Here is a 12,811-nt window from a genome sequence, read left to right as displayed (position 1 = left end):
TAAGGTTAGGGCTAGGGTTAGGTTTTTCCGGTGTTCTCCAGAGGATCAGCGGTGGGTTAGGGTTAGGGTTTCCAGAGGACCAGGTTCCGAGTTACCTATTTAGGGTGTCTTCCGGTATTTAGTGTGTTTTCCAGTATTTAGTGTTTTTCCGGTGTTTTCCGGCATTCAGTATAACATGCTGTTTTCCGGTAGTTTTCTGGTAGTTTTCCAGTATATAGTATAGCCCATTCCAAATGCCAAGGGATCTTTTACGTGCACGTAAATGAGTACACAGGACTGAACAAATAGACAGCTGTCCTTGTCAGGCCCTCCATGCACATTAGGCGAAAGATGTATTCAACCTCTAATGAAATGAGGTTTAATGTTTCATCAACAAGTAATTTTGATTCAATCTGATTAAAATACAGATCTATATTTTCGTTTTTTTTATTTTATACTTTTGATGGCCTACACTACATGAAGATCTGATCAGTTGTACTGGGAGGTTGCGTTTACCCACAGTTCCGTGCAGAGAACACCAAAAACTTGCAGTAACAGATCGTTTCATTGGCTAATTCCTCACATCAACTAGAACGCCTGTTATATAACAACTTTTCCAGATTTAGTGTTGCGAAGACAAGTAGAACAAAATGTATATGTTTGTAACTCACTGTCTATACATATGTCCACCATTGTCTATTGTAAACATAAGATATAACTGTTTTATATGTTTGGAGAGAACTTATATAGGCCTTTTGCCTGTTGTTCAATCCAGTTCAGTTTGTTGAATAAAATATTGTTTAAACTAAGTAAAACGAAATTTTGAACTATAAAAAAAGAAACGAAATAGGATCTGTGTTTTAATCAGATTGATTTTGAGTCTAACATACGGTCATTTATTCTTCTAGACTCACATAGGACATTCTGGTTAGTGTCCTAATCTCACATATGCTACATGGTCATATTTCTACTGAACGTCGAAAGATAAAACAGATACCAACATATAAATCATATTGCAGATGCTAAGCATAAAATAAATATAATGTCACCAATTTACAAGCAGGTATACTTACCTATATATAAAAACTGTAGCTATCAATACTAATAATATTATTGAACCAAGAACAATTATAACAATACCATATTCTGGAAATGGTTCTGAAATAAGAAATAAAATAGATTATTTTTTAAAAATGTATAGGATTTTATATATATTAAATACAATAAACTTATAAGTATTCAAATGTTAATTTATAATTTATATATTTCAAAAACTCCACTTGTAGGCTAATGTTCCATTTACAATCTAACCTTTGTCATCACTATTACAACATTAAAAAGGATAGGTTGCCAGGCCATCAAACATACACCCACAGCTAATTAGTCTGAGCAGTCCATAAGTTACTAATCAAGACTAACAAGCCATGAAGTAATTATCAGAAATGATTAAAATTTAATTGGATTCTAGTTTTTCCTGATAGTGACCTTTATTATACAAAACATGTATGTCATTAGATGATAAATTTAGCTGTTCAATTAATCTAAAATCATTAATATTCTTAGGCTGTCAGTCTCATGAACTTTGTAACAATTTCAAATCAATCAAAAAGTAACTTTAGTCACTAGAGAGTCCAGTCAGAATTTTTTAAAACATGATCAAGGGCAATAACTACATGAACATAAACAAATTGTATAATTATACAGGCACTGAAAAGATAACTTTCATTCTGTAGTAATTATTGGAAATTTTTGAAAATCTTTCACTTAGTAGGAAAGTAAGGAAACCATTAAACTCTTATAAATGAATGTCAAAATTCTGTGGATGAATATTCCCTTCTACATGTAAAGTCGGGACACTCCGATCTTGAAGACCATTTTATTTAAAAAGGTTCAACTTCACAAGTTTTCAGGAGGTACCCGGTAAATGGACCTATTTTAAACTGTGCTCTAATCATCAACTTTTTTTGTGATTTGAAGTTGGGAAGAGAATCTAGATTTGCTTCCTTGCCAATCAATTACAAGCACCCTAAGACGATAATCAACCTTGTCAGATTATACTATTAACAATATTTCTCTGCACTGATTTGGATTATAAGCCATACATGAGGGACATTGTGCCGCAAAGCAGTACTATGGCCTACTCTTATTTCGAATTCCAACTGTCAAGAGATCTTTTACGGGCACGCTAGTGTGTACACAGGACTTCTGTCCTGCACCACTGGCAAGGGAAATCACTCAACAAAATCCCTGGGAACTTTCTTTTCCAACACCACAATGAAACCCTGGATATCGTGGTTAGTGAGCCAGCACTGCTCCCAATTCATCAAACAGAATCATGAACATGATAATCTTTTGAAGACAAAGTGGTTTCTTCTGCTTTACGTTTTCTGTGTAAATCATTTTCTACATGTATAATCACAGTAATATTGCTGCCGATAACTACTAGTCAGTATATGACATACATGCCTTAAATGATGTGTCGTGTGGGATTCGTACTGATCCTAGCTCTATAAACCACATTCTATACCCCATGTCGGCAACCATAAAATCATGATTTTCTACATTCTTTCAAATCTAATTTTTTGTGTTAAGTAAATTGATCTGTGTTGCATTTATACCATCGTGAAAACATCATTCTCATGACGTTATTGTCATCATCTGATATTGTTACAATCAGAATTGCAGGAGTTAATAATTTATAGTGATACATTTATAAACTTGGTGCTTTTTTTATTGTGCAACAGTATATTATATCGTATAATATATATATATTTCTCTTGTATGGCTTTTATTTCACCTCAAGGGTGTTTGTGTCTTAACGTTCTACAGCTTATTTTCGTACAAAAATTAGTGTTCTCGAATTGAGTGAGGATCAGAATTACACCAGTCAAATACCCGGTCTTAAATGCCTTGACCACATTCACAGTGACAAAATAAAGAATTCAAGGCAATAAATAAGGATAGCACTTTTTGAAGAAAATAAAGGAGTTGTCCAAGTGTGATTAGATGTTAACAACTGTATATAAATCACCATCTTCTAATACAAAGCATCTTGCTATATGAAAGAAATGTTTTCCTTTTATGGACAAGCCAGTCCATATCTGATTAAAACACAAATCATATTTCGTTTTGTTTTTTTTACTTCTGAGTGATGTGAGGGATTAGCCAATCAAACGGTCTGTTGTGTCAAGTTCTTATCGTCTGGCACCTGGAACTATGGCTAGACATTCGTAGCGATAGAAAACAAAACAAAACAAAGCAAAACTTGTGTTTCTAATGAAAACCCCACATTGATTGGTTAATCGAATGAATGACGTCAAAAGCCACTTGTGTAGGCCTTGGACCAGGACTTTGACACAATCGACTGAAAGTCCGTCAAAGTTTATTATGATAGAAGGTAGGTTCGATTACAGTATTGTGGAATAAGTTAGAAAATATCAACTAAAGAATCAAAGGTAATAGTTAAATACTCATGAGAAATCTCTTTATATTTAATAATAACATAACCTAATCACGAACACCTTTTCTTAACATATCTTCGTAAATGACACCAGTTCACTTTCTTTAATCATTTAACTGAAAGCTGGTCTAATAAGTTTGGTGTTGGAATTTCCTTTCTCTCATCCCTGATCAATAGTGTTTAGTCTGTATCGGAATATTATCATTACTTATTCACCATTTAGATTGATTAAAAATATCACTAAACGTGACGCAATCATAAAAGCTAGAACCACCTTAGCTTTTTATTACGTTAGCTTTTGCTTTCTCATAATATTATCTTCCATGTCGTGCAATAAATAAAAGATGTAAGGAAACTGATTCGGATAAAATCTTGAAAGTTCTGTAAATAGAAATTAAAAAGAATATGGAATACCATATTGAAAGTTATTATATTGAAAAGAATCATGTTCTTCCATGATTTGCCAGTATATTGATGTAAAAAAAACCCTTCTACATGTTGTTGACAATACAATTCAAAAAGAAAAATGTACAAATAGAATTGTTTATGAGATATGTATTATAAATACAAATGACTCATACTGAACTATGACAAGAAATCAATGAAACCCCATAATATGTCCAAATTAAAATCTGTGAACTTTTAGTAAATGCAGTGTTTGAATAATGTATTCACGGTGTGTCTGAAATCCAATACTCGTTGCTCATTAGCGCTATTACATTTTGTATAGCTCTTAACATGGATCCTATTACATTTTGTATAGCTCTTAACATGAGTCCTATTACATTTTGTATAGCTCTTAACATGAGTCTTATTACATTTTGTATAGCTCTTAACATGGGTCCTATTACATTTTGTATAGATCCTAACATGGGTCCTATTACATTTTGTATAGCTTTAACATCGGTGTCATTACATTTGGTATTGCTCTAACATCTGTGTGATTACATTTGGTACTGCTTTAACACCGGTGCTTATTATAATTTGTATAGCTTTAACTTTGGTGCTATTAAATTTTGTATAGCTCTTAACATCAGTGCTATTACATTTTGTATAGCTCTAACATCAGTGCTATTACATTTTGTGTAACAAACTCTAACACTGGCGCTATTACAGTTTGTGTAATACATTAACATTTTTAACAATGCCAATCAATCAACACTGGCACACATAAATCATTATAAATTAGATGCACAAAATTTGAAACTTCAACAAGGGTTTGTTCATGTGACTTAAGTCTGAAACATGATAAAGATTAAACTCAAAATACACCACAAACATAAATAATCACTTGAAAAAATAACTGTTACTATATATTCATAATAGCACCTTTGGCATTACTGCATTCCTGTTTGCTGTATCTTGCACATATCATTTACTTTAACAATATTTCAATTGCAGAAAATGGATTTGACAACTGGCAAAGATAAATACACCAGTTACAGACAAGTGTTAAAATTTATGGCTACCAGTATTCTACAAATTCATATTACAATTTCAAATTCTGCTACAGATATACAAATCATCTTCTCAGATCATAAGATAGAGAAGTTGTTCAACAGCAGTAATTGTATCAGCACGTTAACTGTATACAGAAACATATATCATCATTATTAACTGGATTGATGACTTCTGCAGAGATGGGTGAAATTCTTCCAGAAATCCAAGCAAGTAATCATTGCCTTATTCAAGTATTCTTAAGGATGCTATATGGCAAAGGTCTGGGTGGTGCTAATGACAGCACACAACCATTCCAATATACCGATAATAAAAATGTTGTAAATTATTTAGATGTGAAATTTTTGAGTATCGATATAGTAATTCTTGTTGAATAGACAACCAGTTGAGTTTTGTTTTCAGACAAATCAATATCATATGTCTTAATACAAATGACGTCAGTCAGTTAAAAAAACATCTGCTTTGTTCTCTTCAACCCTCCCACTTCGTCTGGACTGTTTGTTGTTGATCTTAATCTTACACTGTGTTTACAAGTATATAAGTTAAAGAAGCATTATGTAAGATTTAGATAAAGAGCTGTCTGTTCTTGCTAGAATTATTCAATAATAGATATTAACAAGCAGATGCAATGTAAGGTATGTCCACATTTTGCAACAGCTGGACAGAGCATCCGAGTGGTCAAAAAGGGTTTTCACATATTTATTCTTTTGTAGGTAATGGGAGCATTTACAAGACAATTTCATACAGATCAGATTATAATTTTCGTCATTTGAGGGTTAACAATATTCTGCAAACTGAAACAAGGGCCTCAACTCTGGAAATAATTAACAGAATTTGCTGAAAATCAACAGATTTTTTTGTTTTACTAATTTAAATAATGCATATAAATTTCTTAGAGATTGGATGATAAATTTCATTTTTCAAGCGTTCACAAGGTTCAAGAAAGTGAAGCAAGGGCCATAAATCTAGACGTAATAAACACAAATTGCTGAAATTCAATAGAATTCTTCGTTTCACTAATTTAAATTATGCATACAAATTTCATGCAGATCGGATTATAACTTTTGTCATTATGGTCACAAGATTCAACAACGTGAAACAAAGACCATAACTCTAGATGTAATTGCTGAAATTTAAAAGCGTCATAGTTTCACTAATTGAAATGATGCATATCAATTTCATACAGATCGGATTATAACTTTGATCATTAGTGAGTTCACAAGGTTCGTGAAACAAGGGCCATTACTCTAGACGTAATCAATAGAAATTGTTGAAATTCAACCGATATTTTCGTTTTACTAATTTAAATAATGCAAATAAATTTCATATAGATTGGATGATAAATTTTGTTTTTCGAGCATTCACAAGGTTCAAGAAAGTGAAACAAGGGCCATAACTCTAGACGTAATAAAGGCATATTGCTGAAATTCAATAGGCTTTTTTATTTCACTAATTTAAATGATGCATATAAACTTTAAACAGATAAGATTATAACTATTGTCGTTAGAGCGTTCACAAGTTTCAAAACAGTGAAACAAGGGCCATTTGCATCTTTCGCTAAATTATCAAAGTTCTCATGGCTCAATCCACGCTAATATGTACCCAAATTGATTACTTAATATTTTACTAAAAAACAACATCAAAATACAAACGTTAGATCTTGGATTCAATTCGATTTAAAAAAAAAGGTATAAAAATAAATTTTATCTGATAACAAAATGGCGGTCCTTCTTTTAATATACAATTTTCAGGTCTTATATACCTCATGCATTGTTTCCTAGTAACATTAACTTGATAATCCTTAATACCTTAATGTCTATGGATTAACTTCACAATAGATTATACACCATACAAACATTAATTATTTCAAATTAATCTTGTATCCAAAGACGAAGGAGATTTCTGGGTACCCCGACCCTCTATTAATAAAGCGCTTGCTATATATACCATAGCTGTAAGAATTAGCATATTTATCTAAATGTGTTTCACTAGTGATGATGTTACACAGAACATATCCTAATTACCTGTTTTCAACAGAAGAAACCTTTTTATTAATGATCCCAGGGGTCAAAACAACTGGTGAAACCAAATATTATGAGATCAATTTTATATCCAGCTCAACAGAATAAACTTCCTACTTAATGATCGCAGTGGTTTAAAGGCAGAAATAACTTAGGGAACCAAATATTATGACATCAAATTCATATCCAGCTCAATCAAACAATTATATGTATCAAAAATAAAAACCAATTAATATGTTTCCAATAAATAATATATTAATCTGGCATTTGAAACCAATTCTTGCAATTAATCAAATTTTGACCTTGCTGGTGCTATCATATTGAAAGTGGGACTTCAATCATATCCATTTGCACTTACTATAGAGTGTTGCCAGTGTTGGAAACTTAACATGGATATTTTGAGAATCATATTTTAAATCTATGATAATTATTTGACAGATTTTTAATCGCTTTCAAACAACAATATTGACATTATAAAGGTTGTATCTCTAAAAAGATTATCAGTCCAAAAATGGTTCAATTCCTTTCAGAATTTACAAAGTCAGCCAAATAGCCTATAAAATAAAATGAAATGGGGTTTAACGTTCTACTTTTCTGCACAGGCTGAGCTAATGAAGACAATCAAATTGATTGTCTATGCAAATTTTGCTTAGTGTAACTAAAAAATAGAGTTTACTTTTTATGAACGATATAATCAAAACTTGATCAAATTTTACATCATAAAGTAAACACTGAATTTAACTCTTTGTTTCTCTAAAAAAGAAATAAAATTCATGAAACATTTATATGTAATTCATTCAAAATCCCTAAGATCAAAATGAACATAAATTTGAGTAAAATATAAGGTCCCTACAAAATGGAAATAATCTAAGATATATTATCATGTTTACAACTTTAGACAACATCCTCTGAGAAAACTATGGACAATTGGCATTGACATGTCTTAATGCAAGAGTATTAACATTTTAGGGTAATCTAAATATCACAATAATTGGTCTGGATGTCGCATAATGTTTGTCACGAAGTTGTAAAAATTCCAATATACGATTCCCTGGCGTATAAGTAGACATTATGTCATACTGGTAACCTGGAAAATATAGCATAACACCATGAATTTATAAAACCTATTCAGCGATGCGTTTAACTATTCAAAACTCAGAACACGTCAGGATCTGTGGTAATTTCTACCTGACAGAATTGTATTCATTCAATCATTAATTCAAGTTAAACGATAAGCTGTTAATCAGATGTCTATGGATTAAGTGATATTTAATTGATCCGACCCAACTTGAAATCTCAGTGATTATCTACGTATGGACAAGCGTTAAGTTTATGCTGATGTACGTCAACAGAATTGTAAAGACCTGTCAATCAAAAATGTCATGTGTTGTCTAACGTATATTAATGTGCTAGCAAATCACCAAGCCAAATTACACAGGGGAATACCAAGCATCTAATTGGTCTGAAATTGACGTTGCGCCATGTCAATAAGATGCGGGATTTGAATCGTATATATATAATACCGCCTTAACCTAAACCGGCGACACACAAATAGATTGGGTTATCTCAAGTTTTTTCACCAATTTATAACAGGCATTAAAACTGTGGCCATCTTCTTCCTCAAGGGAAATCGTTTAATTGTTCCTCCAAGAGTAATTTACTATCGACTGTCGATTTGCACGGCCACAGTGCTCAATTATATCATAATACTTCATGGCGACAGTATGTGTTTGGAATGGCAATATGTCTTTGCCATCACTATCTATTTTGGGTTAAAACTATTAGACTTTGATCAACACCAAAACACTAACAAGCCTTTGGAAACTCCTGCAGGAATTTCTAAAGTTAGTTTTATAACAGTTTTTTGGGGGAGTTTGGGGTTGTTTTTCTTGGGGTTGATGGCTTTTTTATTTTAAAAATATGCCTACAATACAATTATTCATATTTATTCAAGTTTGTGTAAATGTTTGAAACTCTGAGGACATCAACTAATTCCTTGGATGAAATACTTACCTCAACTTTATTCAAATGTATTAAAGAATTGATTCATTACAACAAAGATATGATAAAATCCATTTTATTTGGACTGTTAGGTTGTCTGGATATTGGAACTTAATAGAAATGTCCAACTAAAGGGTATAAAATTAAGAAACATACAACAGAGCATCATCTTGTGAGAGAATGTCTTAAAGAGGTTGTGCCAGATTTCACACAGTACTTGTTGATGATATGAAATGGGGTTTAACATCCTACTGTTCTACTCAGACGGGGTTAATGAAGATGGGCATATGCCATACAGTGTGCCATGAGGGAAATTTTGCCCGGACAGCAGCCATTGCCTGCCTGGGACCATGGATTTCATTCCATTTGAACAAATATACTGTTCTGCACCACTGACAAGGGAGAACAATTCTGATGAACTTTCTCAGCCAATGCAGGGATACTTGTTGATAAAAGTGGGTTGAAATCTTCAAATTCACAACACTGAGTCTTGGTAACAGCCATCCCCTATTATTAGTAAAACTTATGAAAGTCTGTAGACATGGCTATCCAGGAACTAGGATAAAGGTTTTTTAGGGTACTCCATGCAGAAGCAACTTTTTTGATTCACTAAGACTTATCAGGGTTTGCTCTTTCAAGCAAATGAAGCTTAAAAGTTAAATCAAAATAAGAAACTAACAAATATCCGTTTTCAACTCCTGATTATACTGCCCCCCTCCCCCTCACAAAAAAAAAAGTTTTATTAATGGCTTCTTATTTGTAAGGTCAAATGAAGCAAAGTTCAGTCAGTGAACCCATTCAATAGTATTGGTTATCAAAACAAGTGCTGGGAAGAACTAAAGAGTTAAGGTTGTCTTTCTATAGTGTTTAGTGTTATTAATACTCCTTAAAACCTGTCAAGCTAAAAACCACTTTCTATTGTAATATTTTCAATGCTTCCAAATCACTTCAATTTGTTTCTCGGTGGCTAACTCACAATTGGACATCCCATTTGCAAATAAGTGAAATTCTCTGTTTATTTTCAGTGAAAAGGCCCAACTATGAAAACAGTAACCATTAAAGACGCCACAAACTGACATGTACATAAACACGAGATTTGGTTATCTCCAGGAACCATGAAGTAAATTTGTCTGCTCAGATTGCCAACACAAACAACATTGGAGACTCTACATCCAAGAAAAAATCAAACAGTCATTTGAGTAATGTTCGTTCCTGGAGTTCTTTCTGAATACCAATTTTATAATTACTGTCAGAATATCCTTCAAGTATCTTAGCTCCAATTTAAGTATCTACTCATCGATTTTCCGAGAGTGACTTCATAATAGACCGTTTCGTAATAAAACCCAACTACTCTTAAGGATTGTCTAATTGAAGCTCAAAATACAATCATGATACAAAGTAAAGAAGAAATAAAATAAAGTTAGTGCAGACATCAAAGACTGGCTAGACTTTTAACTGCATTTTTCTAGATCAACATTAAATCCCAGATTGAAACGTAAGAACCTGAATGACGGCTTAATGCAAATTTTTAGAGATTTTTCAGTGTGTGGATTTTAAGATGTGATAATTATGCTAATTGACGATCATGATCGTAACCCTATCCAGTTCTGTTGCATTTTTTACAATTCTGTCACCTTATCCGAGAAGATATTCTACAATGAATAGACTTACCTTCAGGTGGACATTTGGAGCCATCAAAACCACATGTGGGCGTGTCTGGAGGAGGTGAATCTCGACCACCTGCCCAATGAATCTTCTTGCCCTGTACAGGTTCATAGCGTTTCTTGTTGCCATAGTAATTAGCAACCACCTGAAATCAATAAATTCAATTTAATATCAAACATGAAATGGGTTGATAACATCAAATGGTTTTTGCTCAAGACATTGCCAGGAAAAGGCCAGAATCATTCAAATAAGATTACCGGTATGAGGTTTATTTTCCCCTAAATACATAACCACTTAAAATAACCATTGATATAATGATATAAAATAAAAAAAGTGATAGACTTCCTTGATTGGGGTTCAAAAGTAAACTTATCTATTTCATTGGATTTTATCTATTGATTTGTTTTGTTAGGGGTGACAATCTGTTGTTATCGAAAACTTTACATCTACAGATATCAGCAAGTGTTAAGATGTAACCGATAATTTGTTCCACGATCGACAAAATGATCCAAAAGTTAATAAACAAGCAGACTTTTTCTTAGGGGTGTTCAGTACTCTAGAATGCACATTTCAAAGCTAGCACTAAGTTTTGTTCATAAGATATGACATTTTTTTTAGTTGGTGTGATAACTACTTATTAACCACCAAAATAATACCAATTTTATTTACCAACTATGTTTCAAACTTGGCCCAGAAGTCGAATCTTCTCAGTCATGCCTCCATGGATTTTCATCAAATTTGGTATGAACAATGCTAAATGCAAGTCCAACAAACCTATGGTTCACTTTTTGGTTATAGACCATGGTTTCATTGGTATCCATCGAAAAACACAAAAAAAATGATGAGTTAAATTTTCTTGGAAATTCTATAAGTTCATGCTAAAAAGAGCCATTGATAATCCCCACCGTAGATTGAAAATAGAGGTTAAAAGCGACATTTTGACACAAAAAATGTTAAAAAATATCAACTCAGATTTGGGGTATTTTCTTTGAATACGTTCGCAACAAGTTTTAACATACAACAATTTGGATGTAAAAAGTAAATATTTACTTCAGTGCACTCTCAGTCGCACGCAAAATCATTTTATACATTAAAAAATGGTAGTCTTTGACCATCAAAAAAAAGAAATTCAGCAATGTTTCAGTCGTGATAGATGGTAGACCTGGATAATGGCGCTGAAGAAAAAATTCCCTCTGGTCACATGACTTAATTGGGATACGCTGACCAGTGTGAAGCTGTTTCTGAAGGCAGCCATGTTTGATTACTGTGGATCACGTGATCTGTGTGTAAGAGCGAGAGGGAGAAATGGGGTTTAACGTCCACTCGACACAAACTAGGTCATTTCGGGACTAACATATGGTTTAATTTTATTTCAATAATTCGCTTGCGCGTAGGGGTCTTTAGCAGTGGGAGGAAACCGGAGGACCCGGAGAAAACCCACGAGGTTGGACAGGCGACCCTACTCCTTGCCACGTACAACCGGGGATTCGAAACCACGCCAGTCGACTCAATGACAGACTTTATGATACAGCGCGCGCACGCTAACCATTCAGCCATCCAACCCCCCTCGGTGTGTAAGACGTCATAATCTATTTAACAACTGATCTAGGTCAGGGAAACCATCTCGTTGGCTATAAATAGTGTTTTTCTTTCCTCTTCTATCTCCATTATTACACAACAAAGTTAACAGTGGAATGTTATGTATCCCCTGGGTTATTTTACTCATGGAACAAGTATGCAAAGTTTTAAAAGTTAGAGCGTATCTTAGACTACTCAACACCCTTAATCATCCTAATCAAAAATTTAATCATATCTAGTTTACCCTATCAATACTCAAGTTAACCTCTAATCAAGAGTCCAATCCAATTAATTTTTGTATTTTTTTCCTAAATCAAAGAGGTTTATTATTTCTTAATATTTGCAACATAATTTTTGATAATTGTGCAAAAACAGATAATAAAGTCAAACAAATGATTTTAATTTGCAACTTGCATCGATCTCAAAGAACTCCAGTGTAATTCCAATAATATTCAAAAAAGCATATATTGCAGTTTTATGTTTGTCAGTTACCATTAGTCGGAAAAGAAACATATTACACAAGGGTTGGGATTATTTACCACACACACAGAACATTTTAAAGGGTATACAGCTCTATTCTTTTTAAATTTAAATATGTCTAAAAGCACAGATTAATGTAATATGTATGTATATAAAGTGACTTATATTC

The 12,811-nt window shown here is 32.9% G+C and overlaps 1 protein-coding gene across 4 annotated transcripts in view; it reads right to left on the bottom strand.

Moving 5' to 3' along the window:
* Nucleotides 1-12,811, bottom strand: part of LOC126827754 (atrial natriuretic peptide receptor 2) — a 215,537-nt gene that overhangs the window by 32,475 nt on the left and 170,251 nt on the right. For 3 of the 4 annotated variants that reach the window (XM_050557269.1, XM_050557271.1, XM_050557270.2), the window contains exons 6-7: nt 10,591-10,729; nt 1,053-1,137 (exon numbers count right to left, since the gene is read on the bottom strand). In XM_050557269.1, the coding sequence (XP_050413226.1) occupies nt 1,053-1,137; nt 10,591-10,729 (224 nt within the window). Of the gene's footprint in view, nt 1-1,052; nt 1,138-10,590; nt 10,730-11,253; nt 11,416-12,811 lie in introns of those variants that run through there. The other variant, XM_050557272.2, reaches the window with a different exon arrangement.

This window comes from Patella vulgata, chromosome 7, assembly GCF_932274485.2.
Source record: "Patella vulgata chromosome 7, xgPatVulg1.2, whole genome shotgun sequence".
NCBI classification, from domain to species: domain Eukaryota; kingdom Metazoa; phylum Mollusca; class Gastropoda; family Patellidae; genus Patella; species Patella vulgata.
This window is presented reverse-complemented; position numbering and strand designations above follow the sequence as displayed.